The sequence below is a fragment of the Corylus avellana genome, chromosome ca7, assembly GCF_901000735.1.
Source record: "Corylus avellana chromosome ca7, CavTom2PMs-1.0".
Classification (NCBI taxonomy): Eukaryota; Viridiplantae; Streptophyta; class Magnoliopsida; order Fagales; family Betulaceae; genus Corylus; species Corylus avellana.
In genome coordinates this window covers 12,295,684-12,311,915 of record NC_081547.1, presented here as the reverse complement: position 1 = coordinate 12,311,915, position 16,232 = coordinate 12,295,684, and the positions used below count along the sequence as shown (strand labels likewise).

Genomic DNA, 16,232 nt, shown 5'->3' with positions numbered 1-16,232 from the left:
TTGGGGTTGAATTGAATTTTAGTGAAACAAAGAAAGAAAGAACCAAAGAAGGAAAGAAGGTTCGAGGGACGAAGCCGACAATCAAAAGAGTCGGGTTAGGTGGCTCATAGAGAAAGTGCCAAATCCCAGTTTTCGAACCACACGTCGTCTGCCTTTGCATTGATTCGTACCAAAAAAGTAAAATCAACCCTAGGTCCCTAACTTTGCATCGCATCGGACCGCTTCAACGACTATATAAAGCGCGATAAACGATGCGGAAAATCGTTAGCAACACGGCAAGTAGGAAGCTTGGCCTCCTCCGTCATCTCGCTGCTTCCCACTCACGTTTCCTTGCTTCTACTCCTGTTCTTGATCTACTTTCTACCATGCCTTCCGCTAATCCCTCCGCTCCTGCTCTCTCCCTCGATACCATTAACCCCAAGGTATTCTTTTTCCACCTTCCTTCTCGGATTTACTGTCTGATTGCTTTTTCTCTACGTATACATGGTTGAAAGGTTTCTGATTTCCGTCTTTCTTCATCTGGGTCTGTCACTGCCCTGTAGTTTTTTCTTTTTCTCTCTCTTTTTTTGTTTTGTTTTGTTTTTTTTTTTTAATTTTTTGGTGGGGGTGCGGTGGAGGGTTGGGGGTGCCTGTCACGTTCGGATTAATCAATGTATTTCCTTGTTTGATGATTATTTCGTTATTTTATCTGCTTTATTATTCTTCATCTGTATCTGGACATCTCTTTCTGTTGATCACTTTTTGGTGATTGCGGTACTATTTTGCTCTAGTACCCTTGTAAGCCTTAATATTCTATTATTGGACCATGAATTCGGTATCGCTTTCTGTTTAGTAATCCTTCTCCTTTAGTCTTGTAAGGCTTATTCTTAAATATAATATATTCGGTCATGGTGTGTTTATCCTTCAAAAGTAAATTGCGAATTTAGTTTTTTTATCTGATGATTTGAGAGGAGTTCGCTTTCTGCAGCTAATTTAGTGGCTTTTTACTGGGTAGAACGCTTCTGTTGAACTTAAGCACCATGACTCTGGACAGATTTTTAATATATATCGAATGACTCTTGGACCTGTCCAGGAGCCGTTTGCAATTGTAGTTGAGGATATTTTAGTCTTATTTTAGACTAAGCTGAATGTAAAAGCACCATCTCTTCTTTACTTTTCTTATTTTGACTTTTTCTAAAAATTTTCAATTTCAACTAATCCATGGGTTTGGGAAATACGGATTGATGAGTGAATGAATAAGAAAGCCTCACTCTTTTTATTCTCAGTGTTAATTTTTAAATATTATTGATTTTTTTTTTTAATAATTAAGATTTTCTATTAAAGAGAATAATTTGGAAACGTGGATTGCATTTAAATCACCAAAAGCTTAATCTGATAGGAAGAGATGAATTTAATCATTTCATTTATATTTTAACACTTACTCTCACGTGTAAACTTAAATTCCTCTTTAATTGGTGAGGCCCAACAATATGTGGAATATTTAGTTAAAATGAGAGGTGGAAGGTGAATAACATAACATAGACTTGGTTCAAACTACCTTTGCTGTGATAGTAAGTTAAATTTTTACTTATCCTAACAGTTTAAGTTAATTGGACATTTGAATGATTATTCCATTAGAAAGAAGGAATTGCCTTTCTTAAGAATGGAAGAAGGTGGAATAAAATAGTCTTGGTGTTAAAGTATACATATACTTTGACACTTGGAATAGCCATTCCTTTATGGGCCAATGGGAATGGCTATTTCAATGCTATTTCATTCGTCTTCTTCCATTTCCTATAAGAGCTATTCCTTTTTTCTAATGGAATATCCATCATGTGTACCAAATGTAACCTTAATTTATATTCTAAGAATAACTGCAAGTGGAATAATTTTCTGTGTTGGAGTCCCAAAATGATTAAGGAGAGAACTGGGAAAAATGCAATAAGAGTGCCAAAGATAATGAGTTTTCTTGTTTAGTGCATGCTAGATGTGAAAACATGTTCTCTGCTGGATATGATCACTCACTGCTAAGCCTCTCTTTTCCCAGGTTCTCAAATGTGAGTATGCTGTCCGTGGTGAAATTGTCACCCTCGCGCAGGTAATATGACTACCCATATTGCTTACAACTATTTCAGCACGGTTTTTGATCCTTTTTTTTATCTGAGAATCCTGTGTTGTGCTCCTGTCACAGAGGTTACAACAAGAGTTACTGGCTAAACCAGGCTCTCATCCCTTTGATGAGGTATGTTTCTTGTCTCTGACTATCATTTAGAACGACCATTTCTTTGCTTAGGTATGACATGTTTCGCTGCCTGTGGTCAGGCTTTTTTTCCTTGCCGTAACTCTAATTCTTATGTCTTGTTACCAGTAGGTAGTAAGTAATTGCCGATAAAGTTCTTGCTGCTATAATAGAATAAAAAGGTTAGGATTCAGAATTTATCTCTGGAACTTTGATAATGGGCAATATCTAACACTGATGCTATTTGGACATTAGTATCAACATCTAAAAGAAACAATTGTGAAAAGCAAGTAATGAATAGAAAATGGGTTGTGTTTCCTTTTGGTAGCATATACTAATGCTTTTTGAAAATTAATGAAGCCATATCGAAAGAGGCATACTTGGATTTCCATAGGGGAGAAAAAGGCACTTCCTTCCAGATTCACTCTCTAGCCACAATCTCCAAATAAATTTATGTCTTTGAAATTTGATGTGTCAAGGTCTTGTTCCTAAGGAAATTGTCGTGTATGGGGTACTGACTTTAATTCATCTTATACAGATACTTTACTGCAACATTGGAAATCCTCAGTCTCTTTCTCAGCCGCCAATAACTTTTTTCAGAGAGGTTGGTTCACTGTAACTATAAGCTACAAAACACGAGAACTAATGCTACTAAGTTGATAGTTAATTATAATGCAAAAATCATACCTGTTTTAGGTTCTTGCCTTGTGTGACCATCCGGCCATTTTGGACAAAAGTGAAACACAGGGTTTATTCAGGTACTGAAAGTTCATAGCTATTTATTTGTTATTGAGCTAATTCTAGGATGCTTTATACTTGCTATACCCTTTTATAAAGGCCTGAGTTTTATATTTAGGTTTACCATTTCTTGATTCATTCAGTATGTCATGTATCCTTGAACTTCTGAGTGCGTCTACAGCAAATGAAGAAGAAAGCTGATGATACCTTTTGCGACTTACTATTACGGAGTTTAAATAAACAGATAAACAAAGAATTAAAAATAAATAAATAAAGAAAAGAAAAAGAAGATTTGGAAACATTATAAGTTTTTCTCCTAGAAGCATGATGGTGTTTCAATGTCTGAGTTGACTGGAGCATATCCCTTTGTGTCGAGATGTGTTTCCTAGTTGTCCAAATTTCTTTTTGAATTTTGGAGTAGCCTCTCTAATACGTTATGTTATACATCCTTCAGCAGGAAACTTCATACAGTGCATTGCCTGTCTTTCTTTGATAATTAATCCCTGCTGTTTACAGTTCTCCTTGTGACTTGTTGCAGTGCGGATGCCATAGAGCGCGCTTGGCAGATTCTGGATCAAATACCGGGAAGAGCAACTGGAGCTTATAGTCACAGTCAGGTACTGATCACACTGCCCACCCCAGAGAGTTTTAAGAGAAGTTGATGCTATATTCATGGTCTATGTTGAGATGTCATATGACCCTGTTTTTTCCTTTGCACCTTAGGGTATCAAGGGATTACGAGATACAATTGCTGCTGGTATTGAAGCCCGTGATGGCTTTCCTGCTGATCCAAATGATATTTTCTTGACAGATGGTGCAAGCCCAGCGGTAAATTTCAATTTCACATTCTTTCTCGGTTTTATAAATTTGTATATTTTCTCTTTCAAATTGATACATTGTAATAGATCGTGTTTTCTTTCTTACCAGGTCCATATGATGATGCAATTACTGATAAGATCAGAAAAGGATGGAATTCTTTGTCCCATTCCTCAGTACCCCTTGTACTCTGCTTCAATTGCTCTCCATGGTGGCACACTGGTAAGCTTCAAACTTAAGAAGCTTTATTCAGAAGCTCAAGAGTTAACTAGGTTGATCGGTTGTATTAAACTGCTAACTTTTAGCTGGTTGAGTGGCGAATGACCTATATTCTTTCTGTAGCATAGATTTATCATTGACCCGACTCTTGGGAGATGGAAAATATAGATTTTATCTATTCTTTCGGTGTTAAATTATGGTTTTTTGCAGGTTCCTTACTATCTTGATGAAGCAACAGGATGGGGATTGGAAGTTTCTGAGCTTAAGAAGCAATTGGATTCTGCCAAGTCCAAGGGCATCACAGTTAGAGCCTTGGTTGTTATTAACCCAGGCAATCCGACAGGGCAGGTGAATTATGAATAGATTTTAAGAAGAATTTCTTTCTAGCCGTGTGTTTAAATTTCATGTAAAAGAGAATGCTTTGATCTGAAGATAAGTGTTTACTTTTGGCCATGTTACATATGATTTTTTATATGATGCCTGCAGGTTCTTGCCGAGGAGAACCAGCGGGGCATTGTGGAATTCTGCAAGAAAGAATGTCTTGTTCTACTGGCAGATGAGGTTGGTGAATTCTTCTTAGTAACTTAAGATGCAGATGCATCATGCAACTCTAGTGTTATATAGCGATTTGAGTGCCTTTTAAGCAACTGAGTTTGATTTTGTTTTGCTTGGTTTAGAATTGGGACTTTGCTGACCCTCTTTTCTTGCTTGTAGCCCTGCCAAATGAATCTAGATAAGACTAATGTTCAATGAACTTCATACAGGTATATCAGGAAAATGTTTATGTTCCTGAGAAGACATTCCACTCATTTAAGAAGATTTCTCGGTCTATGGGGTATGGTGAGAAGGATATCTCCCTAGTATCCTTTCAATCAGTTTCTAAAGGTAAGTTGAATTCATCAAGATAAAAAGTGAGAAGAGCTTCTGCAGATCATCAAATTCAAATTTAAGAAGCATGTGTTTCTTTGCTGCCTTCAGGCTACCATGGGGAGTGTGGAAAAAGAGGAGGTTACATGGAAGTCACCGGATTCAGCCCTGACGTAAGGGAACAAATGTACAAAGTGGCATCTGTAAATCTTTGTTCTAATATCTCTGGTCAAATACTTGCAAGCCTTGTCATGTGCCCACCCAAGGTTAATATTTGTGCCTTTTTAAATCAGTGTTCTTTTTGTCTGCTTTTTTTCTTCTCTTTATCTGTTCTTCTTGCTGCTGATAGGCTAAACAAGTTGATTTTCTAGTATGATATCAACTGCATTCCAAGTTTATTTGCTAGAAATGAAATAAAATGGATGAATGCAGGTGGGTGATGAGTCATATGAATCGTACTGTGCAGAGAAAGATGGAATTCTAACATCACTGGCAAGGCGTGCAAAGGTTGGTTTCATTTATGACATGTTTCCCCCATTTTAACCTTATCAGAAACGCTTAGTGCCAAAAAGAGTGACAAGTTTATATTATTGACTATATGAACAGGCACTAGAGGATGCATTTAACAACTTAGAGGGTGTATCATGCAATAAAGCAGAAGGGGCAATGTATCTCTTTCCTTGTATTCACCTGCCCCAGAAGGCAGTAAAAGCAGCAGAGGCTTTAAAGACAGCCCCGGATGCATTCTATTGTCACCACCTCCTTAATGCCACGGGAATTGTCGTTGTTCCTGGTTCTGGGTTTGGACAGGTTAGTGTTATCACCGTGAATATAGGAAAAGTCCATGGAAATTATGTATGGGTCTCACGTTTTCTGTTTTGCATTCGTCATCTTCATTAGTTTTTTAACTGACAGTTTTTGTATTGTTGTGATGATGCTTGGGTGAAGGTACCTGGCACCTGGCATTTCAGGTGCACAATACTCCCTCAAGAAGATAAGATTCCTGCCATTGTATCCCGCCTGACAGATTTCCACAAAGGATTCATGGATGAGTTTCGTGACTGAGGCATCTTAATTTCCATCGCGGCCTTTTAGATACTTCATAATAAGGTGTACCCATTTTGATCAACAAGGAAATTTTTCTAACACATTTTACCTTTTGGTTTTTTTTTTTTTTTTTAAAAGAATCATTTATTTTTTCTCAGATGATAACGTTTTGTTGGTTGAACTGTCCCAAGAAGCATAATTGTGTGTGCAATGTTAATCTGTTTTTTTGGGACATTTTCCAGGAAAACCGGCTTGGAGAAAATGTTCAATAGTTATATATACATGAATAATGTATGTGCCTTATTATTTAGTCACATACATATATGTTCTCCTTTTCAATTGCCTACCCCCGGAGGCACCCTACCCGGTAGCAGACATCCGTGTCACGGTGCCCAAGGCTCTCGTGCTCGCACAAGCAGCCTCCGGTGGACTTGTTCAATTTGAATACTGCTTGCAAATCGCACGTTTATCGCGATCCTCCTTTATTGGCTTGTACGCCAAGAAGTTTATTGGACCAGTCTCCCCTGCCCCTTTTCCAATCGTGCTTTTTCTGCAGGAAGTAGCTGTTGGGATGTCCTCTTTCCTTTGGATTGAGATAAGACTTCAATACACGGGCTGATATTGCACGGATTACAATATCTTTTATTTTAACTATTCATTTTAATTAAATTAAATTTTTTTTTTAAAAAAAAAACCTTATCTTTCCAAGTATAAAATGATGAAAGTTTTCATCTGCCATGCCATTCTTCCGCAATTCCGCTGAAATCTTTCCAAGTGTTAATGTTGAAATTGTTATTTTGGAATTTTTTTGAAAAGCTAATCATAAAGCTCAAACAATAGGAGGCCGTTATGAACTTATGCTCATGAGTAAACTTGATGAAGAGGTCCAAATCATAATAATTAATAATATTAAAAAAGTTCGCTTAGGTGGCCGTTGTGATGGCCGACCGCTCCCTTTGGCTATAGGAGTGATTCGGCCACCTTCAAATATTGGTTATTGGGTGTGGCCGTAAACTCTAACAGCTACCCAAACTACCTCTTTTTTGTATTTATTTGTTGTCATGAACTGGGCCATCAGCTACCCAAACTACCTCTTTTTTGTATTTATTTGTTGTCATGAACTGGGCCATTCGTTTCGTTTAAATGAACTATCCGAATAAAAGATATTGCACCAAATTCTCAATTAGTTTATTTTTATACTATTTTGGGTTACGGTGTGTTTTGTACCTTGTCTTAAAAAAAGAAAAAGATGTATTTATATAGAATACACTCTCTTTAAATGGTATGAAATTTTGTGAAGTAAATCAAATACTAAAATTGTGCGAGGTTTTTGGGGATAAACCCAATACTAAGACTTGAGAACTTGGCTCAAAGCAAATAATATTATGTCATTTAAGGTGGGGTGGGACAATTGGCACCTAAGGCTCCAATGGGCATCCTATTTCATTCGTTAACTCAATTTTCCTCTTCTTCTCTAATTACAAAAACCAGGCTATTATCAATTTCTCATAATGTGATGTGATGCTTGACAAAGAGAAACAAAGAGTAAATGCCAAAAGAGTACGTAACGTAAGGGCTTTACGGTGTAGTTTCACATGGCGGAAGAGCTATGAGAATTGTACCCTTGTCTTGTCTAAGCTCTCAGCTCTCACCCCATGTGTTGCCTGAAAAACCTACATCATCGACGCACCTGCCTCTGCCTCTGCCTCTGCCTCTGCATCTGCCTTGGGTAACCCTCTTGCACTTCATACGAACCAACCAGCGGTGGAGAGCTTTACACCTCGGCTTCCCTTTATGGAAAAAGACGAGAAAGAAAGAGCCAAACTCATACATGTAACTGTCTGAAACAAACAACATGCACCTGCAACATTTGTCTTCTGCGTACGTAATATGCTCCCTCTTTACTAAGATGTTTCAGATCATGTCTCCTATAACACCAACTTCTACTATTTGCATCTTTTTCACCCCCATTGTTGTAGATGAACCAGAAAAAAAAAAAAAAGAACAAGTTTCTCAGCCAATATGTAAACTGAATTTTGATAACCGTACTGTGGAGAATATGCTTAGTATATATTAATATATACATTGTGAAGTCCGCTCTACATTTTGTCTCTCGTGAATTTTTGGCTTCTCAGAGAATTCCACTCTCTTTTGTCGATGGGGCTGTGAAGTAGGGCCGGTGATTTTTAATATTACTTGAGAATTCCATACCAAATAACATGAAATTAAAATGTTAGGTTGAAGAATCTGACCTATTTAATTAAATGGATTGGGTTAGGATTGATTTATATAGTCTTATTATATCGATGTTTTGATTCGACCCGAACCCGATACGCAACATAATGATAGATAATTTTTAATATGATCCATGAACTTGACACTAACCCAATATAAAATTAGAGGGATATAATTGATAGGTTTGATCCGTTTAATTAAATAGGTCGACATAGAGTTAATTTATATAATCTTATACATATGTTTCAATATGATCTAAACCTGACATATGAATATGAATTATCACCCCTAATGTGGAGTCAAGCTCCTTTATCCTTAAAATTATTTAGCATTGACGCAATGGATAGTGAGGAAAGAACACAAACAAGAGGGTCTACATCTTTTGAAGGAAAATAACACAAATATAGACCATAAGGACTGAAATTATTCCAAGTGATTCAAACGTACCAACTATTATAGAGCTTGATGAATAAATAATACATTGACGACAATCCAAAAAGAAAAAAATAGAATCACTAGAAAAATACTTCCTAAGGAAAGAATAAACTAAATATGGAAATTGGAAAGTATAAATCAAAGATAGTCGTTTTTTAAGAAAACAAAAGAAGAGTACTGGCGTCTATGGCTTCAAGAATTCTCGTCTGCAAAGTTCGTTCGGACGGGGTTTGCAAACAAGTGAATTTGCTTCCAAATTCAGTTCTGACAAAATTGCTTGTCTACAAACTTGTTCGGACAGGGTATGCAAACGAGTGAATCTGCTTCCAAACTTAGTCTAGACAGAATTACTTTGTTTGCAACCCTCATTTTGATGAGGGTTTCAAATGAGTGGTTCTATTTTTTCATTTGCAAACCTCGTCCAAACGAGTGATTTTGCTTGCTCATTTATAAACTTCGTTCAAACGGGGTTTCCGATTGTTCGATTCTACCTTCTATTATCAGCTCCAGACTCTGCTAAATCATGCACCTTCCCTGTATCCAAATTAATTTCTTTCTCCAAGTGATCACTTAAACAATTAGGGCTTGTTTTGTTCCCAGAGTGACGGTCAATTAAAACTTATGATCAGCTCTTTTTGAAATCTCACTTCCTGCCAGTGGTGTGGCATTTATCTCCTTGGCCCCTTGACATTGACTACTTAGTCAATTTTTTTTTTTTTTTTTTTTGAAGAAGGAAAGTGTTACAGGAAGTGATCCTTCCCACTTTTGATCCGAACGGAAGAAGAAGTGGGTGATCCTAAAAACGAAAAATGGGGTGGACTTCCTAACAACAAACTCAAAACAGCACATAAATAATTACAATAGTTAGGAAATGGGTCAAAGAAATGACCCGGTCCTCTAAAGGGGTCGTACAAGGTTGTTATAGAAGAAAAATGGGCACAGATTAAGGCAAGCCTATCTGAACCCCCATTTGGAACCAGCAACAACTACCACGAAGAGGCTAAAACCGAAAATGCATTGTCATAGTCCAATGTATGGATTGTTGGAAAGAGAGGAACCAACACAAATTCGGTTGCAAAAATCTCCACGAAATGATCAAAACACCAAAGACCAAGGAGACAGCCACCCACAAAATCAACAAGTAGCAAACAACAACAAAAAGAGCTGCAAAGTACATGGAAAATGAAAAAATCAAGAAAAAAGCCCACTAAACAGCGGTTGGAATAGAGGACAAGGCAGATGGAGGTTGGCGGGAGAGCTTCTGGCAGTAGCTCGAAGAACACGCGGCGGCGCGTGTGATCCACGCTTAGGCGTGTGAGATACACGCACAGGTGCGTGATGACCATGCGGCGGTGCGTGGTGGCTAGAACAGGGGGATGGGGAAGACCCTGGTGTCGGAGCAGTGGAGGAACGGAGGCCGACAGATCTGGCTGGGAGAATTTCGGAGCTGAGAACCATCGTAGAACAGAGAACAGCGTGACTACAAGGGGTGGAACGAGGCCAGAGGGGGTCAACTAGGCAGGGCGGAGTGGACCGATGGCGGTAGAACGGCTACACCACTACTCAAGGGGGAAAAAAAAAAAAGGAAGAAAAAAAGAAGAACCGGCAACCGGAGGGAGGGGGGGGGAGAATGACCGCTCTAAGTGGAGTGGAAGAGGAGAGGAAGGAGAAAGCAAAGTCTCTTCGTCCTCCGCCGGAAAGAGGAAGTGGAAAATGCAGAAAAAGGAAGAGACTTCTCTCAGGAGAGAGAAGAGAGCATTCTTAACTGTTCAGTCACTTGGCTATAACTGACTGGATGGTGAGCCTGCTCAACCCCCCAAAGTCACTCTAAATATCAATCAATGATGCTATTTATTTTGTTCCTCCTTTTTGCATGAATATCAATGGAGACTGCAAATCAAACCAACAAAATCTACGGGGAAAACTACACAACTTGGACGTCTACTTTGTTGTCAAGGCTAAGAGCACTCTTAGCAGCAGCTTCCTTATAATTTATTTCTTTTTTTTAAAAAAAAAAAAAAAAAAAAAACTCACAAAAAATCACGTGTAGCAGCTTTCCTATTACTTCTATAAACATTGAGAATGCTACATTGGGTAGCACTTTAGTTTTTATATCTATTATTCTAGCACAAAAATATTTATCTCCTCTCTCATTCTCATCTTTTTGCCTTTTATTTGGAATTGTGTTGGAATTTAGTAAAAAAAACGTAAGGGTAGATAGAGAACTTGTATGTTGTAAAAAAAATAATATTTTAATGGTATAAAGAAAGATATTGGAAGCTATTATGGAGTGTATTTGAATAGAAAAGCAAAAAATAATTTGGGAAAACTTCACTGAAGACTCCCGAACTTCCACCCGTTTTGAAATCCCCCCCCTAAACTTCAAAATTTTTCAATTTAGTCCCCTAAACTTTCAATTACTCTCAATTTGGACCCCTCCGTCAATTTTAGCAGTTAAAATTACCAAAAAAAAGACCAAAATATCCCTGATTTTTTTTTTTTTAAAAAAAAAAAATGTTTTGAAAGTTGAAATTTTATACAAAAGTCAGGGGTATCAATGTCATGTAACGTTTAAAATCTAACGGAGGGGTCCAAATTCAGAGCAATTGAAAGTTTAAGGGATTAAATTGAGAGATTTTGAAATTTATGGGAGTTTATCAAATCGGGTGAAAGTTCAGGGGTTTTCAGTGAAGTTTCCTCAAATAATTTTGTTCCTTATATTTAGGAAAAATCAAAGACAATGTGCTACTATTGTTCTAACATCCCCACTACCACCCAACTTCTAGAAGTTGGAAGTTCGAAGTTGCCACCCCGGATCGAAAGTTTTTTGGTAATTGCTGCAGCAACATGTAAGGATCATAGAGGATTTACTATGCATTCTTGGACAACCAAATGCTCCTGTCTATCATGGAGAAGTGTCTTTGGCTTAGGTGCTGTAAAAAAAAAAAACTACTAAAGGTGACTCTCTGTTAAAGTATTGATCAAATGATTAAATTCTTCTTATAAGCTTAAACTTTTAAGATAAGTGGTGATTTAACATGGTATCAGAGCCAAAAATCTCGAGTTTAAGCCTTATCTCAGTCGTTCTCCTCTCATTTCAATTAAATATTCCACATGTTGAGCCCCACTTATTAAAAGAGAGTTTGAGCTTACACGTGAGAGAGTGTGTTGAAGTATTGATTAAATGATTAAATTTATCTTTTCTTATAAACATGATTTTTTATGATAAGTGGTGATTTAACACTTCCAAATAACCATAGTCCCCATCATGAACTATCCTCAATTGTTAGAACAGGAAATTTGACACCTAATAGCAAACATTCAAATCCCTCCCTCATTTCTAGCTTTGGGATGGACAGGAATTTCAGAGGGTTGCAAACTCAGTGTTGTTACTGTGCACAACAGTGATGAATAATATGGAATCAAAAAGAGAGATTGAGATCAAGAGGGAGTCGAGACACAGATTTACGTGGTTTGTCAATAATTTAGGGTTACAATATAACATATTTATAGGAAAACCCTTATTGTAAGTATTTTGGAAAACCCAAAATACCCTCCACAACTTATTTGTCCCCAGGCCCACATAAACTAATTACACCCAATGGCCAATAGTAGAATATGAGCCAGTTGTTCCAACAATCTCCACCTTGGCGAGTATTCACCTCTCTGAAGATAATTAAGTATTGGGCCTCCACCTGGAACTGATAAGTTTGGGGATGCCGCCTCCTCTCCTCTCCTTTCGAGCACCTGGAGACATTTGTCAAGTCCAAGTAATGCTTGAACTTGTCTGTGGTAACAGGCTTTGTCAACATGTTTGCTGCATTCTCAGAAGTGTGAATCTTTTCAAGTAACAATTCACTGGTAGCAACCAATTCCCTGATCTTGTGAAACCTCACATCAATGTTTTTGGTTCTAGCATGATACACTTGGTTCTTTGCCAAGTAAATGGCACTCTGACTGTCACAATACAACGGAACTCCACCTTGCTGAATACCCAGCTCCCTGACTAACCCTGTAAGCCACAAAGCTTCCATTGCAGCCTCAACCGCCGCCATGTACTCCGCCTCAGTCTTGGACATTGCAACCGTGGACTGGACCATAGACCTCCAACATATGTGTCCTCATGCAAGAGTGAACACATAACCCGTGGTCGACCTCTTATCATCCAAATTCCCTGCATAATCTACATCTACATACCCGACGACTGACAAATCACTTTTCTGTTTGACAAAAGTGATGTCATACTCTGTAGTACCTTTCAAGTATCTGAAAATCCATTTGACTGGATCCCAGTGTTGTCTCCTAGGATTCGCCATCTACATGCTCACCACACTGACTGCATGAGCCAAATTTGGCATGGTACATACCATAGCATACATCAGACACCCTACTGCACTGGCATATGGGACTTTAGACATGTCTTCAGTTTCTTCAACTGTCTTTGGACACTGTGAGTGTAATGACCCCGGTGGGCTTAACTAGTAATTGACCCCCATGGTTCGTCTCTCAGCCTTATCCCTCGCAGGACAAGACTCAGGGATTTCAACCTTTCTCGTCAAAAAGAAAAAATCTCAGCGGAAGACTTTTGAAAACTATAGGAAATAGAGAGTAGTAAATTTAACATCCACACAACATGCACCAGAGTAAATATAAAACCACATAATATATAGATAACCATCAAATGTACCGGTTATCAGACCGTCATCAAAATAGGATTACAATCCATAACATAATTTCATAACATTGTTCCAACAAAAGATGAACAGATCAAATCGTAGATCTAAGCTTAAGTAGGGCTAACGAGATTAAAATTCCGATCATATCATCACGGGCAGTTCCTCCATCCTTCCACATAGACTTCAACCAAACTGGGTCCATGTCCTAAAAAATGCCTCGAATCAAATTATGCGCAATCACCCAAGTCTGCTTCGACAGCATCCTCTTCTAGGATAGCTAAACCGCGCAGATATTAGTAATGATAGGGGAAAACATAAATAAAAATGGGGGTAAGTCTAAAACTTAGTGAATATTAACGCAAATAATGCCTATGCCAGTTTAGTGATGAACTCTAATTTTTAGTAAAGCAATAGTTCCATCATGACAGTTTTACATGCATATGATATAGAGTGACAGTCATAGTTCAACAGTATGGTCGACCCAGGATATTACCCATTCCCAGCAGGGTTGGTGCTGTCCCGAAGAACCTATAATACAATACCGGTGCCCCAGCCATTGTACGTTACCGTACATAACACTAGCAGCACGACTAAGTCTGACCTCGGGTGGCCTACAACGCTAATGATGACCGTCCCGTAGTAACCTAGCCATTTGGGAATGGCTTCACCAGGTGACAACCATTGGATCCAAGACCCACATAAAATCACACATTTGACAATAAAGCTAACATGTATAGTAAGCTCATTGCCATCATACTGCATGTACCGGTGTACCATGTCATACGATGTAAATTATTTTGTCTGTATTTGACATGCATGCTTTTACAAGTCTCATTTTCTTAACATATTTAGCACAACATTTTTCTCAAAAATACTAGAGTTCATGTGCAGCAAGTATAAATCTTAAGAGTTGCGAATATGAATGTTTTTGGTAGACAAAATAGTCGTGCAGTGCATGAAAAATAACAACGAGCATTATGTGAGTTAAAACTCACTTAGGTCGTATAACGTCTCTGAGTATTCCAAATGATTTGGGTTCCCCAAATCTGTGGAAAACCTTTTATTAGTCATATTTCTATCAAAACAACTTTAAAACAAGAAAATATGAGCTATCAGACGGCTGGTTAAAATAAAGTCCCCTGTCACACTCCGAACTGTACGTCCAGGGTAGGGACCGTACGTCCGCTGTGATACTTCAGACTGTACGTCCGGTCGCGAGACTATACATCTGCTTCAAGGTTTTCGGGGAGAACCTCATTTTGTCTCCTCGTCCTCAAATTCTCAAAACCAAATTCTAAGGCTATCAAAGGGCTTCCTAAAGTCTCCTAACTCAAAATGAAATCTCCATGCAAATGCGATCATGCTAAGTCAAAACAACGCTATTCTAAACAAGATTTAAAGCATAACTAAAAACGAGCTAGGCTTAAGAGCGTTACTTCCTGAAAGTGAAACTAAGAACTTCCCTTCCGTTACTACCAAACGCTCACAATCTCACAAAACACACTCACAAAGGTTTCTGGCAGCCTGGGGGCGAGAGAGAGAGAGAGGTGTAAAAAATTGAAGGGGTAGGGGGTATTTATAGCTGGAAATGAAACTTCAAGAACTTCCCTTTCATTACCACCAAACGCTCACAAAACACACTCAGAAAGGTTTCTGGAAGCCTGGGGCGAGAGAGAGAGAGAGGTGTGAAAAACTGAAGGGGTAGGGGGTATTTATAGCTGGAAGTGAAACTTCAAGAACTTCCCTTTCATTAGCACTAAACGCTCACAATCTCACAAAATACACTTACAAAGGTTTCTGGAAGCTTGGGGGCGAAAGAGAGAAAGGTGTGAAAAATTGAAGGGGTAGGGGGTATTTATAGCTGAGGGGCTCTACCAACTCTCCAGAAAAGCAGCGGACGTCCACTAACCCTAGTGTACGTCCGGTACTATTTACACAGTGGTCCAAATGCTGCCTCGTACGTCTAGGTATTATCCAAACGGTATTCTAAAATGTAGCGTACCTCTATGTGGTCCCGTGTAAGTCCGTGTACTATTTGCAGAGCGTATGTACGGTGGTGTCCCCGCGTACGTCTGCAGTGCAAACATAAGTGTACGTCTGCTAACCCTAGCGTCCGTCCTGTCCAAAAGTCCAAATTACCCTTCTAGTGTCCTTAGTGACCCAAAGCCCAAATTAACCTCCTAACTATGCTACCTAAGCGTAGTTAATTATTTGGGTCACTGCATTCTCCCTTTTTTATAAAAATTTCATCATCGAAATTTCTAGACAAGAATACCAAAATAACAGCACTTAAAAGGGGAATAGAATGTTACCTTTCGTTCGTACAGTCATTGGTATCGTGCTCAGTAGGTTCTTGGGTTATCTCCTCCCATCCATTAACTGGCATTACGTCTTCCTCAAACAACTGCGGAAAATCACCTCGTAAATCATCAAGCGATTCATACTAAATGTTGTCAACGCTATACCAATCCTCATCAATCTCAACTCCTTAGTCCATCAACTCACAGAAGGAGTAATTCCACATGCAGTCCGGGTCGATTGGTATAGGTGCCGTAATCCTGTAGAGAAAAGCAACTATTTGTGAGACGATCGACTGCTACCCAAATGGAATCTTCTCCAGTGGGTGCCTTGGGTAACCTCAAAATAAAATCCCTAGTGATCTCATCCCACTTCCATTTCGGTACAAGCAAGGGTTTGAGCGTTCCTGCCGGTCTTTGATGTTTCGCTTTCACTTGTTGACAGGTTGAGCACTACTCCACAAACCTTGCAATATCCCGTTTCATATTGTTCCACCAATATGATCCCTTCACGTCCCGATACATCTTAGTACCACTAGGATATACAGTGTATAGGGAACAATGAGCCTCGCTCATTATCTCCTTCCTCAATCCTCCGCTCTCCAGTACACACACTTGCTTAAAATGGGTGAGCAACCCATCATCCTTGAGACAAAACTCCCTTGCCTTTCCTTCTTCAAGCAA

General features: G+C 38.7%; 1 protein-coding gene across 2 annotated transcripts; it reads left to right on the top strand.

The window, feature by feature from the left end:
* The first annotated feature begins 200 nt into the window (after nt 1–200).
* On the top strand, nt 201–6,244 carry LOC132187722 (alanine aminotransferase 2). 2 transcript variants are annotated; one of them, XM_059602138.1, is made up of 15 exons: nt 201–422; nt 2,027–2,077; nt 2,171–2,221; nt 2,757–2,822; nt 2,915–2,976; nt 3,495–3,573; nt 3,680–3,784; nt 3,884–3,994; nt 4,202–4,339; nt 4,478–4,552; nt 4,756–4,876; nt 4,970–5,124; nt 5,291–5,365; nt 5,465–5,668; nt 5,807–6,244. In XM_059602138.1, the coding sequence occupies exons 1-15, from the start codon at nt 252–254 to the stop codon at nt 5,921–5,923; spliced, it is 1,581 nt and encodes a 526-aa protein (XP_059458121.1). In that variant the 5' UTR covers nt 201–251; the 3' UTR covers nt 5,924–6,244. The 2 variants fall into 2 exon arrangements, with proteins under 2 accessions (XP_059458121.1, XP_059458119.1); XM_059602136.1 differs by having other exon boundaries at nt 3,680–3,994.
* The last annotated feature ends 9,988 nt before the right edge of the window (nt 6,245–16,232 follow it).